Raw genomic sequence first — 26,879 nt, forward strand, 5'->3', positions numbered from 1 at the left:
GAAGGTTCTACAGCTGGATACATAGACGTGCCTTATTTCTATCGACAGAGGGCGGCACTTTAAGGGGTGCATAATTTCAGTTACTGCAAAGTCATGGAGGCGTGGGGTTACGAATATTATTATGAATTAAAAAAAAAACATTGCCTTTTCAACAACAACAATAACAATACCTTACCGTTTTTAGGTATCAAGACTAAGTTATTACTATTTAAAACATTCGTTAAACCTTTCTAATAAGGTAAACGTTGACATACTTGAGGTTAGTCTATTGTTCAGTTAATGTTTTTGTTAGGTATATGTTTTTTCAAATTTCAAAAATATGTAGAAACAAGTCTAACGAACCATTTCGAATAAATTCCCAGAAAGTAAAAGTTAAGTAAAGTTTTCTTTGTGACAGAATCTTTATGGAAATTTTTGGGATTTCTACAGGATTTGACGTTTAGAATTTACCTGGATTTAACTAATTCAAACCTTCAGGAATACTATTTCTGCTTTTAGTATCTAGATTAGATTTTTGATAAATCAAATAAAACACAACTTAATTTCCACATTCAACTTAACTATATTATGACTTACACTAAATTAATAATGATTTTGGAATATAAGTTGCACGCTTAATGCCGGCCAGCAGTTTGTTGTTGGCGCCAAAATTCTTCTCTATTTTCTAAGAAACGTATCGCTTCTTCTGCTTGTTTCATAACTATACTATTCTTTTTGTCAGCTATCGCCAGATCTGGGTTTTTGAGTAAATTCTCAAGATAAATCTTGTCCGACATCAACTGACCTAAAACAGGTCGGGATGATTTTGAAGTAGACCGTTTTGATGTCTTTTTCACTGGTTTGACAGCCCCAATGGTATTTTCGATAGCTTCCTGAAAACAAGTTATTTTTTTTAATTTTACTGGTAACTGGATCATGTAAACGATAATTATGTATAACAGATATTAGCCGGTTTCTTTTGTTAAATACTTTTACTACCTGCGCCTTCTGTACTCCTAGTCTAAATTCATTTAAATCTGGCCTCGCTCTCAGTCCTCGGTGGTAATGGACTAAGCTCATTTCAAACTCCCCACAGTAGTATAGGGCTTCGGCTTTTTGAAGGAGGGCCTTGGCGTGCTTGGGATCGAGTTTGAGCGCTGTTTCTGCATCTTCTAAAGCTTTCCGAGGCTCCCCAAGAAGTAAATAGCATTTGCTGCGGGAAACAAAGGCGGCCTTTTCGTCTGGAGCTAGTTCTATAGCCTGTAATAAAGACCAAATAGTTCATTAATAAATTTATTTAAAACTAAATACAATTTTCATATTTTTACCCATTAGCGACATATCTGTAAAATTATTTGGATCATGAGGTCATTTATAAGGCACCATTGAAATTCTTATTGTTTATGTACATATACGTATATTTGTTGCACTAACTAATATAATCTATTTAGCCACTTTTTAAGTGACTTTTCTGTTATATTATAAACTTACACACATAAATAAAACCGCTGTTAATTTCATCCAAGCATCAATACCTTGTCAACAAACGTCAGCGCCGTGCGATATCTTTCCCTCATCATTTCCGCCCTTGCCAGCGCTAGTAACGTCCCGGCATCAGCTTCTTCTGGTATTTGTAAAGCGCTGCTCCTCTCTGCTCTGTCCTTCAAATTCAGAGAGTGCTTGATATCTCTCGATCCCATCACCACGGCGGCCGCTCGATCCTTGTCCGTGTACAACTCTTCTTCGCGCCGCCTTCTTTCCCGCTTAGGTTTTCTGCGGAATCTGCGCTTTTCAGGCTTCCCAGATTCCTTTCTCGCTGGAGCGGAAAACTTTTCCTCTTCCGCGAACGAGTCAGCCTTCTCAGCGGATTGCGGCGCTCGTTTGCTGATCGTGGCCTTCTGTACTGGCAGCTCGTCATCATCATCACCCACACCGACTCTCACGAAACTTTGAAGGAACTCGGCGTCCTTAGTCGGCCCGAGTATGGACCGCACTTGGGCTTTAGCATTGTCCTCACTCTCTAATGTTTTCAAGGCAGACATCACCGCTGTGTCTCATGAGTGTTGTTATGTAAGGCGTTATAAAGAGTCGTCGATATCCTCGCCCGAGCTGTGGTTGCCATGGTAACTCAATATGTTTTCGCACCCTCTTATCGAAGTTTTCACACCAGTTGGAAATATATGCTTACTTTGCTATTATTTATTTTTGTATTAAAATTTATATTTTTGGACGGTTTTCTTTAAATATATGTCTTAAAAGAATTATTATAAATTTATAATGTGTAATTATTTAATATTACATTCCTTTTTGCATACTTTTGTCTAGTTCACAAAAAAACTACAGATAACACCAAAGACATTGTGTAAATAACTCAACGAACTTACATCTTCCTATGGCCGAGAAATTAAATTCTAACTAAATACACATGGCTTATTTATGTTTTGAACTAATGTCAATTATATCAGAAACGTTTTTTGAATGTTAAACATGTGAGTGACGTGTTTCTGTTGCCGCTACGACAACTAATACAACAAACATGAATTTTTTTGCACTATTTTATTTTGACGATGTATGTACTTCTTTTGCCTCTAGAACAACGAAATATTAAAAAAGGATAAAATAAATGTTTAAGAGGGAGTTATCATTATGTAAGCTATTCTATACAACAGTAACGACGTTTTTAATGTTTTTTAGATAATAATTGTTTATTCATGTTAGCCTGAAGTGTTTCGTAAGGCCCATTGTAGTGTATAGATTCTCTATAACAACTGAAGCTGTATTTTTACAAAAGGAGGTGTTGGTTAGTGTTCGATTTGAGTGAATTTCTGAGTGCAGTGTATTGCAATATATTATATGCAATATTATAGTAAATTCAGTTCATGTTATTCGCTGTTTAATTTCCATGGCGAATGTATTACGTTTGTTGTTGGTTTGTGAAAGTCTGTGATTACATTGCCTTCAATAGTAATAGTTAATAGTAATTTTAAATTTTAATCCTTAATACAATATTAATTCTTGTATTGCTTTTATAGAATTTTCAGTGACCTTAGCACAAGTCTGCATCGTTATTGTACATAGAAAGGATTTACCGTTCCTCATTCAATAGCCTACGTTAATACTATATGTGTGAAGTTTGACGAATGATAAAACTGTGAACGTTCCTTATATAGTGTGATTATGCAAACTCAGAATAAGCCTGCTAATTCGAAAGTTGCTGAGCCTTAAAGTCGATTGAGATTTGACGAAGATTACAATATTGTGTCTTGAGAAAATTTTAGTTGTATAAAGCCTTTTGAAAGCCTTTAAGTATTTTCAAATACGTTTATTTTATATAATCCATTCCATACACAATAAATACGAGATAATAAAGTCACCTCAATTATTTTTGTGCCTTAACTATTTGTAGCGAATGTTATGGACAGGATTTACGATAAACGCAAATCGAAATGACGAAGAACTCAACGGATCGCCCTAATATTTTACCTTTACTTAAGTTTCTCAGCGTGTAATTTAAGTCATGTCTGTTTCAACTTGTACGTATACAATCAGCACCTTATCTAATGACGTCAGAGCTCGTCCGTAGTTCCCATTCTTGAAATGCCCGTTTGCTTCGTCTCTATGTTTCTTCGCCTCCACCGGGTTGCTCGTCATCTGCTCCGGCTCCTTCCCTCGACCCATTGCAGTTAATAACTGAAATTTTAAAACATTTACGTCATAATATATATAATAATTGGGACATATGTATATGTTTTATATTGTTAAAAGACTGATTAAAGCAGAAAAAAAATATCCAATCGAAATATTCAATAACAATTTATTAAAATGTTTTATTGACGAACAGTTCTTCAGTGAAATTTGAGAAGAAATCTCTTATAAATATGAGTTACGAATGTTTTTAATGTTATTAACGAATTTTATTCAATTTTTTCCCGTTTTTAGCTTTCCTTCAAAGTTTCGTTTCTAATGTTATAGAATAAGCGGTTAATTTTTTCCTCTCTTAAATGAAATAAAATTTTAGGACGTTCTTAATTGTGTCTACGGATGTCTTGTCAGCTCATTATTGTGTGTGGCGTTCGTCATATATATAGCGCATATTATTCTCTGGTCTCTTCAATATATCCTGTTGTATTTCTAGAAGTGATCGCCAGATCGCGCATTAAGCTACCCGTGACAAGAATGTACTTGTTCACTAACAAATTTTAGCCAATCAGAATCCCCGATTCCTCGAAAATACATAGATATGTAGTCATTTGACAGCTACGGTATTGTAAACCTTACTTTATTCTTAGGCCAGCGATTATAAAAAAAAACCTTCACTCGTGTTTTTTGGACAATACAATCAAGATTCACGAGCCTGGGTTTAGTCATTTTTATATAGAAAATATTGACAATGGATTCAGTTCTGGTATCAAATTCATCGCTTGATGTTTGTGAATGTTTGCGAACTATCTCAAGTAACCCGATAATTTCGGCGTGACATAATTTTATTTATTTCTAGAAAGCCGTAAAATTACCGTTTGTCTGTGTTAACTTAAATCTTATAATAAATGAGTAATCATTATATTCAATTTCATCTGAACGTCACATTCGATCGCTTCACATAAAGTGCCGTCAGAAGATAATAATAATACATATATTATAAATAATTACGCTGAATTTTCAGCACATTTATATCGAGAAACAACTAGAGCCATGAAAATGTACCCTAGATCTTGATAAGACAAACTACCTTATGACAAAACTTATCAACGCGTATCAACGTTAAATCTATGTTTCTTTGCCAAATCAAAATCGATTCGATGAAGAGATTTTATACTAATATATTATTTTACATTACATAGTTTAAAAGCTCGCCTCTCGTGCATGAAGGCGCTGGTGAGAAACCTGACTAGTGACAATGTGATTTTTCCGAGTCATATGTACTTTCTAAGAGTATTTAGACACCATTGCCAGACGGTGTAGCAAAACATCGTGAGGAAACCTGGACTCATAACTTTAAATTATTAGTTTCAAAGCGCCAATCCGCCTTGAGCATGCGTAGTGATTAATGCTTTAACTTGAACCATGTGAGAAGAGGCGTTAGTTCAGCAGTGGGCTCCAATAGGCTGATGATGATGATGATTATATATTTCCTTTTCATCAAACATTACGAGTTTATTTCGTTACAAATTTAAATGATTCTTTACAAAAATGTTTCATCATGGTTTATATATAGATTATAGACTGATAAAATAATGCATTATAGGTATATTAGAATTTAATTAGACGTATGGTGAAAATGTAGAATAATTGACATTCGCGACTCTTTCCCGTATTATGTCACATATAAAGACAAAGTTGGCTCAGTAAATGCATAAGATAATGAGATCTAAGATTTTCGTAGAGTATGTAGTTAATAGTATTTAGTTTTTTACAAAAATAAATCACGTGTAGTTTATCCGAAAAATACTAGTTTCATTTAAATGAACTGCACAAGTTATTCAAGGATTTGAGTGTTGCTCAAATCCTTCAAAAAATTCGTAATAGTCGATAGTCGATAGTCGATACAATTACCTAAATGTTTAGGAATATCGAATTTCTGTTATAGATATGTTGCTATGGGATTGCCGATTAAACATGTCGTGGTAATATTTTTTTTTTTGGTAAATAAAATTGATCGATGCTACCATCCAACCTCGATTGCCCAAAAAAGTACTTCGTAAAACGGGTAAACATTTGCATAACCGAGGCTCAGCTTGATGGATGGTGTTATGCCACAGAAGCCAGCTATATAAATTACGCTATTTTTGTCTTCCAATTCTTATGATCTGATAATTTTAACTGCTTTCGCTAAACGGCTTCGTGAGTTACTATACTCTTTGCGATATAAATCGCTAAAGCTTGTTTTGTCATCGCTGTTACACAGAAATACAAATCTGTTTTTATTTGCAAGATACAATAATACTAATTTTGATTATTATTAATTATAACTAAAAGTTAATAATAATGTTGTCTAACTATAAATACAAAAACCTAAAGTATATACAAACGTATATATAAACCTACGAATTTTGTTTATGAAAAGTAATTTTGTTTTTTTTTGTAACGTAATCGTCAGTCGGGGGAGTTGTTTCGTGTATCTGTGCAAAGTTGATCATAAATTTGGCATCAATTCTGTCCGTTGCGCTTATTATGCCAGAATTATTCATGCAATAGTCCGCTTTGTGGGCAATCTTTGAAACTTTTTACCATATTGCGGAGAATTATTTGCTGCATCGTATAGAAACCTTGTTCATTACTTTAATTTAATAATCAACAAATGAACATTTATTACAAAGATTATCGGAAATTTTACTATAAATTATATATGTTTGGGTTTTTGTTGTCTATTGTTTTTAAGAATCAGTCGAAAAACATCTCGAATGATAGTTTTCACGTCGCGCGGTAGAAAAATAAAAAAGTCGAGACTGTGTGGATTCAGTTTGAGGTCGCAAACTAGCAGTTATAGTATAGATAATACAGTCAACTAAAACATTATAAGTTTGTTCCATTTTTAAAATCATACGGCCATCATATCAGCCATTTTTTACTTTACAACAAACTTGACATTATTATATATTTGACATTTGGATGACATTGTCTAATAAGAAAAGGGAGCTTCAAAACGTATTTACATATAGTGAATTGATTATATATTATAATTGTTGTATATCGCCATTTAAAATCATCGGATTCTCTTTGTCACGCGATATCGTGTTTTAGGACGTTGGAAATAATGAAATTAGATATTACGATGCTAAAAGCTTTACGACATCCGTTCATAAACATGGACGTTCATTTGGATCGTCTGGCTGTATAGTTATAGCTTAATATTTTTAGATCATTCTTTAACATATTTAGATTTAACCAACAAACAAAATACAGTTTCCATATTGTTTTTACATTATAAATTATAATATCTTAACGAAAAATAAATATTCGATCATGAATGATTAATTATTTAAAGATTTTTTTTTTAATATTATGGTCGCACTATAATCGTTCAATATTAAGCAAATGTCAACGTTTTTATTTGTTGGACGAATTGTAATCTTTAGTACTGTGTGGTATTTTAAGTTTAATAGTAGACGAGAGATATTATTTTATTTGACATTTAGTGACAATACATATATTAAAGAATACGAATTGTTAGTGCGTGTAATGTTTGTTTTTAATAATTTAAGTATTTCTATATTTTATTAAATAAATATCTTTGTGCACTTCTTCCTCGTATAAACTTTGACTGTGTTAGGTCTTACGTTGATCAGTTCGCGCAATTCTCTTAAAAAGACACACAAAGTTTATGGTTTATATTAATTTATTATGATTATGACACATACTTATGATTATTATATGTGTTGGAGTGAGAGCTTGTACGAGACTCAGTTATAGCTTCTACTAAATAATTTGTTTAATAAATTTCTCTACAATATGTTAATAATATGGCAAAAAATATGCACATATTACACACTGGAATAAGAACAAATACTCTTATTTTTGATGGAACGTTTCTTATGTGTTTCTTATGTTTACAATGCCTTTTAAACTGCTGGTAAAATATAAATTAAATTAAAGTAAATGCAATCCTTAACGCATTAAGGAAACTTAGCTTATGCTATTCTGTCCCTTATAATTTTCGCAAAAGAATGTACGGAAAAAAAGCGTTTCACTATACATTTAAAATATCACTTTTTAAAATTACGTTAAAGGTTTTTTTTGACATTTGAGGCATGGTCGAATATTTTCATCCGAAGATACCTATGTCGAATATTTTCAATAGAACATAAGTACTTGAAGAGTTGATGTTTTAAAAGTTCAGAAACATAAAGAATTATAATTAACTACCTCAAACATCTGATAATAGTTCAATATTTGAATACTATTTTACCGGTATACTATAAAGGAAATTAAAACCACTTATATTCTTCCACACCGATTAGAAAGTAAAAAACTACATTTAATTGTGACGTAGAAAAACATTTCTTCAATGCCATGGCTGTAAAGAAGATAAAACTTATTTACCTTATGTCAACGTCAATATTGTTAATAGAACACTTATAGCTGGATTTAAAAAACATATACTATTGAGCCGAGCTGCGTCCCGAACGAATGTAAGTACAGACTGAGCAACTGGTTATGTTTATATTTTCTTTTAAATCGGTCCCGCGGCCCGCCCCTATCAAGAAGGTTGTATTTATGCCAATTTGTCGAGAAAGAACAAATTGACAAATTAACTTAAACTTTTAACTTTGACATTATCATTACGCGCTCATTAGGAATATATATGTGTCTAGTCATTTCTATTATTATCGTACAAAGATTAGCTTTGCAATTCTTTTATGAATTCTCGATATATTTTTGCATTTTCAGGTTATTTATTAATGTAAATTACAAAAGTTTAACATTAAGTAATGGTTTGTATTTCAACAATTTTAATCAGAAAACTTTAAGGCAGATCGTACGATAAGACCGAGTCGATAGTATTTTCATAATCTTTGAATCAGTTCCTAAATGATAAGTATCACGCACCCTATTTATTTTGCTTACAAACAGGACCATAAAATATTATTCGATTATGACCCACTTAAGGGAAGAACGTTTTCTTTGTGATTTTCTCTGTGTGTATCTCGTTGATCTGTTATCGTATTTTGTATAGTTATATTGACAACGTTTACGAGAATTCCATATGTGGGATTTAAAGAATATAAATTGTTTGTTTGCTTAAATATCAAATTAATGTTAAAATATACAAGAAAAACAAGTGACTGAAAAATAGTATTTCCTAAATGGATGTCATGAATGCAAGATGCATGTTTGTTTTGTATTTAATTGATAAAAAAAACTTGGTCGTTTTAACGTCTTTTGTTCAAGGTAAAAAATGTTGTCGTCCCATAAAAATTGTCTTTCATCATAGTTGTCTGTGCACGCGAGTTCACCGTAATGACATAATTATAGCTTAGATTCCATTTTTTGGGGGGGAATGGTTTTAATGAAGGATTCGTTATTCAAATTTTCCTATTATTTACATTAGGGTTATACCCTATTATTATGTCAATCAATATCAATATATACTTATAAAAAACAGTCCCTCGCCGCGTCTGTCTGTCTGTTTGTTCGCGATAAACGGAAAAAGTACTGCACCGATTATCAAACAGTTATCACCACTCGTTAGCGTGATTCTCGAGGAAGGTTTTAGTATATAATTTGTTAGGTTTTTGTATTTACTTATGTGTTCATTAACGATATTTGTTGAAGATGTCGGGAAAACGTGAGCCGTCTGAGAGCTTTTTACGAAAACGCTGCCTAAAGTCTTTGAGATATAAAATAAATAATATATGGTGGAATTGTGTATCTTATATAGATCTACAGAAATGTCCGCGGTGGCATATGTCTATACTTTAAGAATAACATACTATATCCATTTACAACTTTTAAAAATTGGCATTCCTAAGGCGTTTATTGGAAAGCTATGAACATAAATACGGTATTAAGTCTTATCAAAATATATTACATCGTTTTTAAGCCCACATCAGTATCTGTAAATTACTTTTTAAATCATTTAAATCGGGCGCACCATTTGAAAGTTATCATAATATAAACTTAATAATTCTCAAAATTAAATAGGCTATTTTATGTTTTGTAAAGAACCCGTGCAAAGCCGGGGCTGGTACCTAGTGTTTATAAGAAAAGATCTATATTATGTTGTAAAATGCTTTTTTAGGTTTTTTGTTACCTCCCTAGCTGTTACGTAGATTGATTATAAATTGAAATACATGTCATTTAATGTATTATTAGGCTGATGAGGTTTGGTGAATTGCTACAGCAGGTCCCAAATCACCCTAAATACGGGCAGGAAGGGAAGCCGGGGAGTTTTAGTGGGTATTCCCAGTGCCAATACCATCAGGCGCTGGGCGACCCCCACACAAAACTCACTGTCGAGCCAGGGCAGTGAGCAGTCTGTAAGAGGATTTCTCCCCGAAAAAAAAAAAGGCTGATGATGTACTTCGATTTTATTTATCATGTGAAGAAAAAAGGTTAAATTTTTAATTGGTTTTCAAATTTAGAATCGTGTATTTTTACCCTTATTACGTGTTAAGATTGTTCACGTAAATACAGATAGTTTTAAAGTTTGTGAATTATCATTTAGCGACGATACGTTATTATACCTATGATTTATTTACTAGATACGATTATACTGTTCAACTGTCAGTTAAGGTATACTGAAAATTTTAACCAAAAAATAATTTTTAGTGCGACCAGAATCTAGATAGCGTTCGACTATCTTTTCATCTGGCAGGGTAATTGATGCTATAGTCAGCGGGCGGCCTATCTCATTAGCAGTCTATTTACTTGTATATCGAGGACTCCAATATTTTAATGTAAAAGAAAACGCGGACGCCGGCAAACAACTCTAATGCTTTTGCTGTTAGAATGAAGAAGTAGAGAGCGTATCACTTCCTTCGATGACGAGGAAAGTGTACAAAGAAATTATGAAAGTCGCTGTACTTCCGTCTGATCGTCCCGTGATGAGGGGATGCAGGATTCCAAGATGCAATTACTCTAAGAGCCAGTTTACATAGAGAAGACCTTATAAAATATAAGTTTACTATATCTATACCATCCTTAGTCTAAGTTTGCATCGTCTAAATACGGAGCCTTGACAGTTTTTCATTCACAAATCGTCAGTCACAGGTAATGGAATGAGAGACGGAAGACGCTTCGTATTTATTGGAACGGTTGTAAACTTGGACTAAGCTTGAAGGACGTGATTACCGTATGGTAAATTATTAGGACCAATGTTACTTTAAAAATATATTTTCCTTTACGTCAATGTCAAAAAAAAAAAACAAAACATTGGTACAGTATTGAAATCCGTAACATTTGCTACTATAAATTTGAAAGACCTACATATATATATATATACCTACATATATATACATATATATATATATATATATATATATTTAAATAAGTTATTATACGATATATATAGGTGCATTTACATAATCAATAATCATGGCGTTTATGAGACCGGAGATGAAAAGTAACTATCTAGGGAATAGCTACGCGTCATATTAATAGTATTGTAGACTGGCATAAGCTGTGATGTTGTATGCTAACCTCCTTTGTGAATATCTTTATAATATTAATAAATATTGGACTTGGTACCGGTTACCGCCAATTATTTAATAGTTTGCTGGAGTTCAAATTAATTGGTTTTCAAATGCATGTCACAGATTCGTGTTTTAGGTGTTGGAGCAATTGAAATCTCTTGTTCATATTTTACTCAATGTTAACTTATCTAGTATAATGTTTATTAAAAAACATGTTCAGTTTGAATTGAATCCTTAATATATAAAACAAAGTCGTGTCAGTTACACTGTTTATAACTCGAGCTCGGCTGCACGGGTTTGGGTGGACATTGATGGAGACAGCTCGGAACCAGGAAAAAGACATAGGATACTCTTCATCTTATCGAAATAGAAGAAAAAAGTTCATAATATCAAAAATCTTCTTAATTATATATTTTTTTTTAAATTCTGTAACTAACGCAGACGAAGTCGCGGGCAAAAGCTAGTATATTTTATATATTATAGCATTAAAAAGAAATACCACGATATATTATAATCTAAATATATGTTATTTGGTAGAAAACAAATGCGGCTATTTATATGGTCATTGGGACGGATCTTAGATTTAAAGTGAAATAAAACACGAACATGTTGAGCGTTACATATATTAAGAGATAAATACACACATGTAACAACTACAGCTAGACACGTGTCCTCAATAGATTAGCTACGGTAAATATTTGTAAAGACAAAACATTTCCATATAAAATTAAAAATAATTACCATATCAAAAAAAAAAAAAAACAATATATATATAAATTAATATTTATTTAGTAAGAACAGTCTCATGATACAATCTTGTATATATATATATATATATATATATATATATATATATATATATATATCTTTATATATTAAACAAGCCTAATGGAAATTAAATAAAGAGTTTTCATGTACGAGTATAACGACTAGATAGTAATACACTGTGACCTTAGAACGAGTCGAACGCAACTAACTAGACACTTACAGTGTCAAAGTTTTCTGTTAGATCTAATCTAGTGTATGTGATATAATTTCCGCAATACGTTCGGTCTCCGCGACCAATAGGTATTTTTAATACTACTAGGTAAGTATTATATATTAACATCAAATTTGCATATTTTTGTCTGCAGCCTCGTCTCTTCCTTGACAGCAGCAAGCGGCTACACGTCGTCGCCCGGCCCGCGCGCGGCTCGCGCCTGCTGGTGTTCGCTCATGGTTACACATCTCCCCCGGTCTGCTCTCGTCGCCCTGTATCCACCGTGTGTACCCACCTTGGACTCGGAGACGGCGGACAGTCTCCTCCTGGCGCGGCCGCTCCTGCCCCTGCCCCCTCCGCTGCCGCCTCCGCTGGCCAGGCTCCTCCTCCTCCCCTCCTCGCTCCTCTTGGCCTCCATCCTCTGCTCCAGCCTCTTGTCGGCGAGCCTGGCCGCGTTCTCCCGTATGATCTGGTCGGCTCTGATCCTCAGTATCTGCGCCGCCTCCTTGTGGTACTTCAGCGCCGCGTCCAGGTCGCTCCTCGACAGCGCGAACAGACTCGAGTAGCCGCGGGACCTCACGGTAGCCGTTCTTCGCCGCAGCCCGTCGATCCCCAGCAGACTGATCTCGCCGAACACGGAGCCGGCTCGGAGCGTGGCGAGGACCTCGTTCTCCCCCGGAGACATCACCTGCACAGGAGGGGCAACACTGTCGGACTGATTTCAAGTGATTCCACTTTCCAGCATATTAATATTCTAATTCTACTTTTTAATACATTTCAACGAATTATTATATTTTTTTATCTGTAATCCATCGATAAATAATGACTGATGATGTTTCTACTCTATAATTATTTTAGCGTCAGACTTATACAAATGATATAGAAATACATTTTATTGATTTTCTTCCGTTCTATAATAAATAGTTTTGTCCCATGGTTACGTCCAGATAACGCAATAGACTGGGACTGATCGTCCCGGTGTAGCGAGCTCCTGGCTCCAACACTATTCTCGCCCATAAGTTCTTCATAATTCAAGAGGAAGTAATCTCACGTAGCACTCCCCGCACTTGACGATGTACATGTGGTGGCCGACGTCTCCGCGCCTCACCAGCACGTCGCCCGGCAGGCAGGACACCGGGCGCAGCTGCAGCACCAGGTCCCGGAGCAGCGAGGACGAGCAGTCGCGGAACAGCTGCACCTGGAAGATAAGGAAGCGGGAGCAGAATAATAGAACATTGAACCAATTAATTCTCTATGAAAATTCTTCAACCAGACCCTCAAAATGTCAAGCGTCACGTACCTTGCTCAGTATGTTGATGTGGACCTCCAGCGCCACGTCGCGTTTCATATTGTAAGGAAGCGAGTTCAGAATGCTGGGTTCGTCTGGGAAATGAGATGGATAGTGATTTTATGACGTGGCCGGAGCATACCATGAGGACCGTATCGTGTGGATGGTTACCGAAGCAGCGCTGCTGATTCCAGGTGTAGGTGAACCAGCAGGTGACGCGTCTTTGCAGCGGTAGCGGCATGTTCAGACGCCGCAGGTACCGGGTACAGCCGTCCACCGTCTTACGATACTCTGACTGGAAATGTAACCGTTACCAGCTGTTTTGAACATTACCATAAGTCATGAGCTCGTTTGACACTTGCTTGTAAGACAATTTCTCGAATGTTTCGGGAATGAATGAATGAAAATTTGGATAACAGTGATGGAAATTATATATAAGGATTAAATAATTTTGGAAAATTACTCAGTAAATAAGGCAATGACAATACAAGCAATATTAATAGGGGAGATAAAGTCGATACAGCATTTTGAATTAAGGTTTTTAACTGAAGGTTCTGTTGGGGTCACATTATCATTGAAAAATTCTCAGCCACATCCATACCCTGGCTCTGGTCGCTGTGGCTATGATGTCCCTGATCTGGCCTATCAGCAAAGCGAAGACAAACACACCCATGAGCCAGGCCGCCGTCATGTACAGAAACTCCATAGTGTTTTCGGGTTTCGGATTTTTACCTAAAATTTTGACATTATTTGCATTAGTTTACTTCTGATAACCTATATAGGATAACCTATCCTGCCTTCTATTCACCGATGGAGGTCGCTGTTTTGGTGGCGAAGTAGAAGCAGCGTATGTAAGCGTTGCCCTGGTTGTCGTAGACCCAGCCGTTGGAGGCGAGCCCAATGTAGTCGCTCATGGCGTAATAGGCGCAGGCGTTCAGATGTATCAAGTAGAAGATATAGAACAGAGTCTTGCCGATGCGAACCTGGAGTGGGAAACAGATATTGAGAACGTTATAGCAGAAATAAAATTGGTCCAAAAATATATATAATTCTCTCACAATGTAAGGGGATGACAAAACCCGGTCCATCGCCTGGTGGAACTCCCAAAACGTCTGCAGCTTCAGCACCCTCGGCAGACGGAGAATGACTTTTTGTGGACCGTAATATATGTACAATATGTCCAGCGGCAGGAGCGATATCACGTCGAACTGAAAAATGTAACCCATTATAGCTAGAAGGTCCCGTAAAGGAATATATTTCGATTATCAGGAACCTTGTATTGCAATTTTTTGCGGTAATTCTTCCTGGTCTCAACTGGGTCGTCCACCCAGAAGCCTTCGTTGAGGAACATAAGCCGTGGCTTGACCAGCACCAGGTCCAACATGTACACCGCGTCGCAGAGGTAGTCCACCATCATCCATACGGGAGTGTTCTCGGGGGTCTGATAAGGGAAGGTAGCGCGGAGTGCGACACACCACGCGTTGTAGCTGTAGCAGAACGTCACCAGGAGAAGCCAAGATATGTAAGCTCGACCTACACAACAGCGTTTATAATTAAAATCATTTTAAAATACCTGTAAATTATAAATATAGAAGTTATTTACATTCAGTTACTATTTTTTCTAGAGACCAGATTTCTGCATAGCAACATATTTCTAGACAATTAATATATATATATTGTTATAGGAAAATAAACCACTTAGTCTTAACAACGTCCAGCGGCGATCCTAACAAGTTTTATTGGTCATTAAATTAGACGAAATGAAAATCGAGAATTTTATTATTTTTTAATTTTTTTATTTAATTGTTATTTTAGTTAAATCGTTACCTACTAACAACTCACCCTGTGGATCTATGGGCACGAATGGGTCCAGTAAAGCCGGTAACCTCAAGCCCTTGCATTTCTTCTCTCTTGATGGAGACGATGGTACTGGGCTTTGTGGTGTCTCTATGACTTGAAGCGTCCTGTTCGGCACCTCGCATAAACTGACAGAAAATATCTATGAGTGTTAATCCTGGTCAGGTGACCGATGTCCTAAAACCTCCTTACCTTTTATCGCATTCCGTCTGAGGACTCTGAATTTCTTCCAGTTCAGTAATACACTCCTGTATAGCCACTTTTTTGGGGGAATTGTTGAATAATCTCAGTTGTTGTGTTGGGAACAGTGACCTTGAAATTTAATGTGGTAAATTTATTTAAGGAAACAACGATTAAATAATTATTGGTAGGCAAAGCACCCTACCTCCTGTTTTGGTCTAAATCCTTTATGTTACTCCTCAGTTCATTGTAGAGTTCTTGTTTGGATGTCGTCCTTTTTATACTGGAAACAAATAATTCAATAGTAGGGCATCCTAACAAGTAGGGGTTTTGATATCAAATGTCAACTAACACATTACGGATCGGGGTCGTATCCGGGGTACCCCAGGACTCGTGGGGTCCTTTGCTGGATCGGTCATTCTTCTTTTCTGGCGAAATTGGATGCACGGTGTGCTATAGAACAGTATAAGTTGAAATCTCAACATTACTATATAGTTAAAGTCATAACGACTTACGGCTGTGATGCATGATTTATTTGTTAATTTATATCGTGAGTCAAACAAATGAGTGAGTCAATACATACTATTACTTATTATAATGAAAACTAAAATTTTAATATAGGCATATTTAATTTAAACTAAGCTTTTCAGACACTGTGTGTTTTTTTATTATTGTTTAGGTATCTGCATAATCTCAACGTTTCGGTTCCCTTACAGCAAACGTGATCACGCTAGACGAGATGAAAATGTACTTCTTTTTAGTTCCCGTCATACTAAAGATATGTACCTAATTTAAAATAAATTTACCTAAATTCAAAACAGTATGTGTAATTTCTCTCTTTCCATTATCTAACAGCTACTAAATTAGTTTTATCAAGGTATAATTAAGGTAAATTTCAACAGATGCTTTAATCGTCGACGACTGAGCCGAGAGCGTAATGTTGGAAAAAATACGGATTATACTCAGAATGAAAAAAAAAAACTAGTGAAATACTTCGTAGATACTTTTATATTAAGAAATTAAAAACTATATATTTATTATCAGCTTCGTTATGTCCCATTTATATGATAACCAGCACGATATGAGTAATAGGATATGAAATTTAAGGAGTGGACGTGCTTTTACGGTGTCCATAAAATGATCATAATGTCTTTGTATTTCTTTCAATAGCTGTCATTGGTTTAAGATACATTCGACAGCCGTTTTGTCCTAAAAATATTCCATACTATGTCCTATATATAAAATATTAAGGACAAATTTCTGTGACTTGAAAATTATTCTGCAATATTTATCCAGTTAGGAAAATAGATTAGCGTTTAGAAGGTCTCATTAGTGTAAGTTCCTATGTAAACGTTTACTCGGAAACAATTCGTCAAAACTATAGACAAATCTATTCGAATATAAACCTCGATTAAAGCCAGGTTCAAAAAATAAATTAAAATGTGTCTATGCGTACATTTTTTTCCAAAATGACCTCGTTTTTAAAATACATGAAACTAGGAAAGTTCTGAGAGCATCTGTATGCAAAACACGCCAGTCGGAGGTTAATGGGCCGTCCTTGCGAACAATACTGAATCCGATATCTTGATTTGTATTTGATACAGTTCGCAAGCATCGGAGTGATCTCAAAATATAAAATAATTTAAATTATTACTCGGGCTCGTTGTAAATATTTGTGCAATATAGTGCAAAATGGAAATGTTCTAACTTGATGAAAGTCATTAATACGTCAATTAATAAATAATAAAATATAATGAAAAATTTAAATCTGTGTTTAGTCAGACGAAAACGTTCTAAGGGTAAGGAATAATGGGCGAAGTGGTTTTAATGTGCTGCAGTACTTGAGAAAAATTAACAATTTTTATAGTAATTATAAGGAAATTTTTGATTTGTATTTGTTTTTTCATAAACATCGATTTTATCAATTTCTTTAAATTTGATTAATTATTAAAAAAATACGGGCGCTATTAATATATATGCGCGCGCGTGTGTGTGTTTGTAAAATAGAGCCCGGGTTTATACATATATATACACACACACACGTACATATATATATATTCACTCTCATTAACATTGATCGCAGTTTAGTTAAACGCTATTTTGTTAAATGCCACATCTTAAGTAAATTAATTACTTAGCCTGAAGGGCAGGGTGGGTCACTTATTAGCTGTGTACCTAACATTCGTGTGACGTTTCAACCTTATATCCAAATATATATTATTTCTGTTTACTTTATATATATATGACTACGTATATATGTATAGTTGACAATTGCGTGACAAACAATAATACCAACAGAGACCGAAGAGCTTAATTGCTTCCAAGAACGTTTTATTAACGTTCTAAGAACGTATTAATAACACAACTTGAGATTACTAAGCTTTTAAAATATTTCTTTAAAATATGTACATAATTATGTATTTTTTGTTAACATTTAAATAACAAAAGTTTGTTTTTCACGACTTCATATTATTTATCTTAATTGCTTGGTATTATTTGATACGAATGTTGTGAATAGATATAACTAAATTATATTCAATCTTTATATTTTTAAATAATCACATGTTAGGGAATCATTTAAAACACTAGACAAATAAATCGAAATTATTCAACCGATGTACTTTTTTTTAAGTTTATAATTAAATTAACATTACAAACGTCAACAACAGGTAAATTTACTGATTTTCAATTTACAAATTTTGTTTCGTAGAAAATATTAATTCAAATTGAAATCGACTCACCACATCGACTTTTATTTCCATTCTATTAAAATATTTGAAAACATCACCATAATAAAAACAACGCCATCATTGTTACCAACGTTACAGCATTAGTAAGAACGCGTGCGTTAGTGCGCCCACTGGCTACTTGACTAAGGAGGACGCATACAAACCGAACTATATCCACTCAGTACGCAGGTTCTTTACGACAAATTAAATCTCACTGAACTCGAGAAAATTGTTTTCTAAATTTACTGAGTCAGTTATTTTGTATTATGTAAATTAAATTTGGAAACTCTTTCAATTTATCCTTTCTTATAGTCTTTTGGAAATAAAACAATGACTGAAGAATAAAGTGTGTACTTGACATCTACGCAATGGATTAATCAATTAAAAAAAAGAAATAATTGTAACCAATATGGCGGATAATTGCATGAAAACAAGAGAAGTATAGGTATTATAGTAGTATTATTAATAAATAAATACATGATGAGATCGGTCGATAAATTTAAAATAAAAAATTCACTACAGGAAATACTGTTGATAAATAATAATGAAAATGCTATCTGTGTTTTATTAACTAGCTAAATCCCGACTCCGCTTGCGTCGATAGTGTATTTAGACTCGTATACAATTAACTAAATGATTTAGTAAAATGGGAGACAGTAATTGGTTCTGGTCCTTAATGTTCATATTGATTACTAGAAAAATCGATTTGGAAATTTCTTTTTCTGTAAAAAAAAAATTAAGACCTCTATTTTATACTTATAATATCAAACAATACAGAAGTTCTAAAAGCGCAAAAATATGTTTTTGAATTTCGAATAATATAACACGATAACTTCAGAACACAAATATTTTGAACGCACAATCAGATTTTTTTTTTTTTATATGTAATATTCAATAAAAAAAAATAAACCTTTATAAAAAATTTGGTTCAAAACAAACTGTTATTGGATAATATATAAAATGTATACAGAGGAAAAAAGCGAAAACTCTTATTATACGACTGTCTTTACACTTAGAACTTTTTTTTATAATAAATCCTCTTGAGATAAAAGGAAATCCTGCAGAAATTCGCCCAAATTTCGGTCTGAAAATGTATTGACTGATACATATTTCATAAAATAGGTTCATTTTAAATTGTCAACTAAATCAGACAATTGTTCATGTTCTTTATAAAAAACTATGATGACTAAACCTTATATAATAGATCTTATATGACACACGATTATTATAATTTATAAATGATTATATCAAACACATTAGATATAGTACATCCCAAACAGTTTTTAAAACTCAAATGATCTATAAAGTATTATAAATATCTTACCCTTTTATATAGCTTGAACATTTCGAAAGCCAAAAAAGTTATCGAACAAGACTTTCACTAACGATCTTGCAGTAAATATCTCAAACTGTATGATTACTCCATTTTCACCGAAGATATTATATGTTATAATCGATATCACTGCACATGATCATTAGCAACCCCATCCCCAGGTCTCAAATACAAACAGATTTTAATCCGGACGATTTAAATTGCCTTAAGGAAGACTTATACTTACACAAGAAATGTACTTTTCATTTTGGTCGTTTAATAAATTATTGACTGCCAGGCTAGTAACAAATATTTGCTGTGATACATAGTATACTTGTACCCAGCTGCGCTGTGTTGTGATTCTCCATTGGTTGTTTCAAAAGCGATTTCAGCGCTGTACTTTTTAAAGAATTTAGTTTGTCATATTTACTTCTGATTTTCGCTATTTTCATTTTATAGAAAATAATTTAGTACTTAAATAGGTTTGTTATTTTAATATAATTAATAGATATGTTTTTTTGGAATAGACAAATGCTATATTCATTAGCGCTGAAACAGAAGTTTAAAGTTTTCTAAAGCGGAAAATTGGGCTTTGCCTACTATAAATGTGCGCGCGCCTACATTGGATTGCGTTCCGTTTTCTAAAGAGTATAAGTTAAAAAATGTAAGCACAACTAAATAAAAACATCCTTAAATTTATATAATATATATACATATTATACAAATATCATAAATTGTGTTAATAAATATGTTGTATATTATAAATACTAGCCATAAAAGTTTTTGAAGTACGGGTTTTAAACTATCATATTATACGTATATAAACTATTTTTAATTAATATAAAATTATATTTTTTTACACTGTTCGTTTTAAGTATTTTTATATTTTATTATAAAGTAATTTTCTAAGGTTGAGGAGATTCAAGTAGTTTTTTTTGAATTTAATGGCCAGTATTGATTTTAGAAAATACTTAGCTAATAATATTTTATTAAAAAAAGTAAAAAAAAAGTTAAAATGTCATTACCCTATATTAAAACAAAAAAGTTCTCTCCGGCGGGGAATCGAACCCCGGTCTCCCGCGTGACAGGCGGGGATACTGACCACTATACTACCGAAGACTGTGACAGCACAATCAAAATTGTTCAATAAATACTACATTATATATTATTAATTTATTATGAAAGTTTTTTTTTTTGTACATTTATATTATTTTTTATGTTATATATATATATATATATATATATGTATATAAATTAATCAGCGAAAATAATATGTAACGATATGTTTCAAATTCAAAGCTTTCTTTTTTTCTTAAATTTTAATTTCAGTTTTCTTTTCTTATTCTTGCTTGAATTTTGTTTTTAAATTTTTATCCTATAGTAAACATTTCAACACTAAGCCGATTATATAAACAATTGCTATTATATTTTGAAAAACGTCTAAAGTAATGTGCTTCGAAATGTATAAGTGAGTACCTACCGGTTTTTAAATTTGTAATTTTCGTGTTGAAAATGAATAATTGAAAATTCAGTCTGGACTCCGGACCACAGATGAATAGTATTTCATTGGGTTTACAAGGAAGAGATGCAAACTAAAATACTTTTTGTTTCAAATCCTGACTGATTCAATATTGCCTAATAATTGTATGATTTAAGTACTAATACATGTTGCATCAGTGTTCGTACTTATTTAGTTATGCTAGGGTCATTTGGACCGTCTATAAACAACTCAGTATATTCTAGGAATTACTATATACACAGAAATAATAACTGGACCATAGACCTATGATTAATGTAAAGTAACTTTGGCTATCTGTTTATACATTTTCTTATTTTTAAACGGAATTTGGTATTCTTAGATAAGACCTTGCAGGTGGAAGATATTTTTTGCTACTATAAGTAAAAGCTTATCGTTGTCAAATTAAAAAAGAGTTTAAGTTGAGTTCAGACAACAAAAAGTCAAGGTTTACTTTAAATCTAAGTTTTGAATCTGTATTCTGTATTTTCTATATTCTGTATTCTGAAATTTGGATATTCTATCGTCATATTCTATATTCTGAAATATGAACGATATCTTACAATAATTTCAATAACTTCTTCCAACAAACATGATTATGCAAAATTTTGGAAATTTCCACGTTAAATGAGCATTATGACTATTTTAAATTTGAAGGCGTTAAAGAGTATTTCTATTGTAGAAATTAGAGTTCATTAGTCAAATAATTCTGTTTGTTTGGTGAACTTGTACAATAAAAAATACACTTTTACGAGTGAAAAAAAACAATGCCAAATAAATCAAGCCTGAGATGAATGCCTCCTAGCAATTACTCTTGAAAGGTCTATGATCTGCTGTGAAGTTCTGTGTCGACTGATCCTTGCTTAATGATAGCTTTTGTCTTCGCTGCCTTACTGAATTTAAATTCTTACTAAATTATGTGACAGTACAAATGTAAAATATACTAATAATATCAATTTCGTCATATATCCGTTGAATTCCTCCGTGTTCTTTTGACATATGAAACAAAATTAATAACAAAAGTATATAAATAAATAAAGGAATTTAGATATAAATAAAATATGAGCACAAGTATTTATTTATAGATTAATTTAATTATATTTTATTTATTTTTCATAAGACCTTTTGGTTCCTGGACCTTATCTTATTTAAAAAGATAAGTGGATTCTTTTTAAGTTCAATTAACACTAGTTTCATAGAGTTTAGAAATAATTTAAAACAGTTTTGACCTAAATAACTCCAACGTACCGCATTTAAGTTCTATCGACGTCTATATATTGATAAAGCATTATATTTATAATTGAACAACTGAAGGTCATCGCGTCCATTGTTCAGAGATTCTTTATTTACGAAGCCATTTAAAATTCAAAGCATATTTAAATCAAATTATCTGTAAAGGGATAACTCCGCCGACATGGTGTAAGCGGACTGTGAATGAGCGTTTTACGTATTATTAAAACGTGCTGGGATCATATAGTTCAAACTGATATCGCGTAATAACGTTTAGGGATAATTTTGTTAGTTGATTGCGTACAATTATCACGATCGTTTTATTACATATATAATATCGATGGTCACCGAATGTGTAGATCTATCATGGTGAGAACTGTCGTAATTATTGCATTATTTATATGCAGGTAAGTGTTTGTCGTGTTGTTTAGTTTTATAATTGATACGTATCGTGACGTCGGCTATAATAGTATTTGGAATTTTAGTGGCCGCGCTAAAGTTATCATTCATGAAGATTTGCCAGACATTACGAAGAATCTAGTGCAGAATGAAGTAAAGAACGTCCCCTCAATTGTACTAGATCTGCCGGTGCACAAGGAACTGATAAGTATAATAGCTCCAAAAGATACTTCGAAGAGTGTAATAAAATTGAAAAAATCTACGAATACAAATGAAAACGGAAACCAGAAAAGTTGTGCGGGCATAAATGACACTATATCAGATAATTTAATCGATTCAGATGAAAATGTACCTTGTGAGATTCCGTTTAAGATCGACAATGGCTCAGTTTTAATTCTTACGCCTTATATTAAAGATGGCCAAGTCGCAGAAGCGCGTAATGCGAGCGCCGTCAACCCTGATCTGTTTCTGGGGTATGAAAGCTATTCAGGTTTTATAACAGTGAATAAAACTTACGATTCGAACATATTCTTCTGGTATTTTCCTGTTCTCAAAAAACCGGTGAATGAAACTCCTTGGATCATATGGCTCCAAGGAGGCCCGGGAGCCTCTAGTTTGACTGGACTGTTCGATGAGATAGGACCTTTTAAGCTGAACTCCTTGGGAGAGTTGACACGTGAGTTAATTAAATTATAATCGATGATACTTTAAAGAGTTCTTTAACAAGTAAATGTTTGTAATACGATTTCAGACAACCCCTACTCATGGATACACAATCATTCTCTGGTCTTCATCGACAACCCTGTAGGTACTGGCTACAGCTTCACAAAACACGTCGATGGATACTCTAGTGACATGGTTGAAGTAAATATATCAAACCTTTACCATAACTCTTACTTAAATTGTAATGTGGTGAAATCTATTTGATTTTGTGTCATGTTTTTAACTATCACTCACTCACAAGACGTATAAATGATGGTCTTTAGATATTGATAATGTTTTTCAATACTATATATAAAGTCCAAAGAGGTTTGAGACACAAAGAGGTAAAAAAAAAATATTGTACATAATTTATCCTATTTGGCAAAAAATTCACTGAGAAGTCCAATAAAGCTTTTTAATAATAACAATATTTAAAAAAATGTTTTTCTTAAATTGTTCCAATATGAAACACCTCCTTTAATGTGAATTTTGTCTTTAAAGCCAACGAGTCAATAAATTCACCCAAGGGCAAGAACAGCACTTTATGTTAAAGTTAATTGCATACGTTTAATCTCACTATTTACTATTTTCAAAATTTTAGTATGGAGCCAATTTGGCTGAAACCGTACACCAGTTCCTTCAAATATTCCCTGAACTCAGGTCAGCCCCGTTATACGTAGCTGGAGAATCCTATGCTGGCAAATATGTCCCGGCTCTCTCTATGGAACTCCACAAGCAAAAAGATGACCCGGAATTCAAAGTCAATTTAACGGTAAGAATATTTTGTCAAATCAAAAAATTATATATTTTTATCATGTAAAATATAATTTTGTTTCAGGGTATGATGTTGGGCAACGCATATATAGATCCCAGTATGATAGCGCAAGTGTCGTATCCCTTCTATTATTTTGGACTGCTCAGCAAAGAGCAAATTGATATAGTTGACCCGCTCTTAAAGTCCTTTCAACAGGACATAGCATCGAATAACAGCATCGCTGCTAAAAATGTATGTATACTAATGAAACACCTTGAATATTACACCAGCTGGAAATCTTTTTTTTTTTATAAAGTCAGTGAAACTACAAAACAGACTCAAAATAGCTTTTATTTTATCTAACAAATAGAATCTCCGTCATTAATAATTTATATAATTGTGTATGTTTTTAGTCTACTTTATAATATTATTTGATCAAAAAATAAATAATGTTTTGACTTGCTGATTATTTTCTTGCACATTTGCTCTAATTTGCATTTTTTATATAAAACGTTTCATATATGATCAATTAACATAATTTACAGAAATGGAACAGCTTGATCGCCGTGTTGTTGTTTCTAACTCATCAAAAGCAGGCTTACAATTTCCTTAAGGACGATATATCTGTAGGCCACTACGTAAATTTTCTCAAAACATCAGAAGTAAAGAGGGCTCTACACGTAGGAGACATAAGATTCTCTTTTGTAAATCAGACTGTGAATTCAAAGATGGCGCCGGATTTCTTGAGCAGTTCAAAGCCCTTGTTTGAAGAACTTTTGGAACATTATAGAGTGCTGATATACTGGTAAGCATAGTAATCGTATGTGTAAAATACAAGTACATCTATATTATGTCTAACTGTATGTATCAACTGGTCTGGATTTTAATAAATTTAATGTAGATCAGCATGGATTGAAACAAACGCGGCTTAGCCATTGTAGATATATTGTGGTCAAAAAACCTCTTAAAAAGTTTTTCAAGAAATTACACACAGACTAAAAATAACATAGTACTAGAATTAGTTATGGAGATATTTGGAATAGGCTTTGACGTTAGGCATTCTGTGAATTGTGAGCTCACCACAACCTTTCATCCCTAAATTGAATACGAAGATATCCTAGTTTATATTCACAAACCTACGTAGATAATATCATGAGAGAATATCTATGAACAAGAAACAGTCAACTCTCCGTACGTAGTTAGATCACGGATACGTGTGGTAAGGGTACAGATATTGTACTTATCACGCCCGCCATCTGAATCGTTGATGATGTGTTTATACATAATTTATGTGTAATCAAACAATGAGAACAATTTATATTTGTGTATATATATATATTTAAAATATAAAAATAGCTCGGAAAAAAACCTGATTACAATATGGTTTTTTTTTGGACTCATAAAACATGAAAGTAAAATTTGTTTGGTACATTGCGTACATATCATAAAAAGATTAATTTTAATTAATTATTAATATTAGACAATTGATTCTTTTTTTTAATTTGTCATTATTATTAGTAGACCTAGTAGACCCAACAGATGTCGTTCCGTCATGTCACGAGGGAAATAATACTTTCTCAATGCTGACCATTTGATTCATAGTTTCCAACCAATTTAGTTTTAATAAACTCAAAAATATAATCTTTGCTAACTATTAACAACTGACGGTAAGAAATTTAAACTACGCTAAGGAAAGAGTACATTAAAAAAGTTAAAAAGTACAGGTAATTTTACTTAAATTTTCCTCGCAATACCTTCAACATGCTATAACAAGAACAACAAAAACAGCTATTTTCTAGAGAAAATACTTCAGCACATTCAACATCTGTCAATGCTGAAACTTCATCATCAATATATATATATATTAACCTCAAAAATAGTCGTATTAAAAAATATATATGTTATTAACCTTATTTACATGTCATTTCAGTGGACATTTGGACCAGATGTTGCCATGTGTGTTCACGTCAGACAATTTCAGGACATGGACATGGAGTGGATCCAAGGAATTTCAAGAAGCAGCCAGATATCCTTATATTTACAAGGCTAAATTGTCTGGGTTAGTAAATATAATTTATGCGTCTATTATTTTATTGAAACATATTTTTTCTTATACCAAATGTCGTTTTGTTTTGTAGTTTTGTCTTAGAATTATGTTACTATATGACCAGCAAAATTTGAGCCATGGTAATATATATACTGCAACACTCATCAGCTCATTTTCCACTTTCGTCTTCATTTAAACTTCCCATTATGTGAAATAATAGTTAATCCCTATCCAGTCGATATTTAAAAAAAATGTGGGTGAAGGTTCGGCTCTAAGTCCCATAAAATACTACCGAAGAAATTTTTAGTATGAAAATATACAACAAAAAGGTATTGACACTAAGCAATCAGTTTCCTCGGTCAAATAAAGCCAAATTTTTCAACTCCGATCAACTCAAAATTTGTTGAAAACACCATCGACACGCTTTTAAAGTATAACTATCATTATTAATGTTATCCAGCTACCACAAGACAGGAGGTCAGCTGACGGAGGTCGTGGTACGAGGGGCAGGTCACATGGTACCGGTCGACCAGCCCGGACCTATACAGAACCTAGTGGCACGCTTCACCCACAACAAACCACTCAGCCAGCGCTTTGGACTTCTCGAGGGATCGTTCATACAGGAGTTCATTAAGAACCAGACGGTTGTATATTTGTAATTTGTAAATAAATGGATAGATAGGTAATTTTTTCTTCATTTTGTTAAAGACCAAACTAAAACTACACAATTAGAGATGGAAGAACAAAGTTTTTAAATTTTAGATTTGCTTTAGTA

At 33.3% G+C, this 26,879-nt stretch overlaps 2 protein-coding genes and 1 non-coding gene across 5 annotated transcripts; 1 reads left to right on the forward strand and 2 right to left on the reverse strand.

Moving 5' to 3' along the window:
- Window positions 1-538: 538 nt before the first annotated feature.
- On the reverse strand, window positions 539-19,767 carry LOC116779605 (cyclic nucleotide-gated cation channel beta-1). 3 transcript variants are annotated; one of them, XM_032673978.2, is made up of 16 exons: window positions 19,469-19,767; window positions 15,768-15,868; window positions 15,621-15,698; window positions 15,428-15,547; window positions 15,221-15,363; window positions 14,652-14,911; window positions 14,437-14,586; window positions 14,187-14,361; window positions 13,980-14,110; window positions 13,550-13,673; window positions 13,391-13,473; window positions 13,142-13,288; window positions 12,386-12,778; window positions 3,532-3,669; window positions 979-1,239; window positions 539-872 (listed from the first exon to the last, which is right to left on the reverse strand). In XM_032673978.2, the coding sequence occupies exons 1-16, from the start codon at window positions 19,487-19,489 to the stop codon at window positions 615-617; spliced, it is 2,583 nt and encodes an 860-aa protein (XP_032529869.2). In that variant the 5' UTR covers window positions 19,490-19,767; the 3' UTR covers window positions 539-614. The 3 variants fall into 3 exon arrangements, with proteins under 3 accessions (XP_032529869.2, XP_061377376.1, XP_061377379.1); XM_061521392.1 differs by lacking the exon at window positions 19,469-19,767 and adding an exon at window positions 18,157-18,317; XM_061521395.1 differs by lacking the exons at window positions 539-872; window positions 979-1,239; window positions 3,532-3,669; window positions 19,469-19,767 and adding exons at window positions 11,719-12,310; window positions 18,157-18,317.
- Window positions 19,768-20,503: 736 nt separating this feature from the next.
- Trnad-guc (transfer RNA aspartic acid (anticodon GUC)) lies at window positions 20,504-20,575 on the reverse strand. Its single transcript has one exon. It is a non-coding gene; the product is annotated as a tRNA-Asp (tRNA).
- A 1,794-nt stretch (window positions 20,576-22,369) lies between these two features.
- LOC116779489 (venom serine carboxypeptidase-like) lies at window positions 22,370-26,790 on the forward strand. Its single transcript, XM_061524811.1, has 8 exons — window positions 22,370-22,609; window positions 22,688-23,277; window positions 23,353-23,465; window positions 23,905-24,075; window positions 24,142-24,309; window positions 24,603-24,862; window positions 25,988-26,116; window positions 26,565-26,790. The coding sequence occupies exons 1-8, from the start codon at window positions 22,554-22,556 to the stop codon at window positions 26,761-26,763; spliced, it is 1,686 nt and encodes a 561-aa protein (XP_061380795.1). The 5' UTR covers window positions 22,370-22,553; the 3' UTR covers window positions 26,764-26,790.
- Window positions 26,791-26,879: the final 89 nt, after the last annotated feature.

The sequence above is a fragment of the Danaus plexippus genome, chromosome 2 (assembly GCF_018135715.1).
Source record: "Danaus plexippus chromosome 2, MEX_DaPlex, whole genome shotgun sequence".
In the NCBI taxonomy this organism is placed as follows: domain Eukaryota; kingdom Metazoa; phylum Arthropoda; class Insecta; order Lepidoptera; family Nymphalidae; genus Danaus; species Danaus plexippus.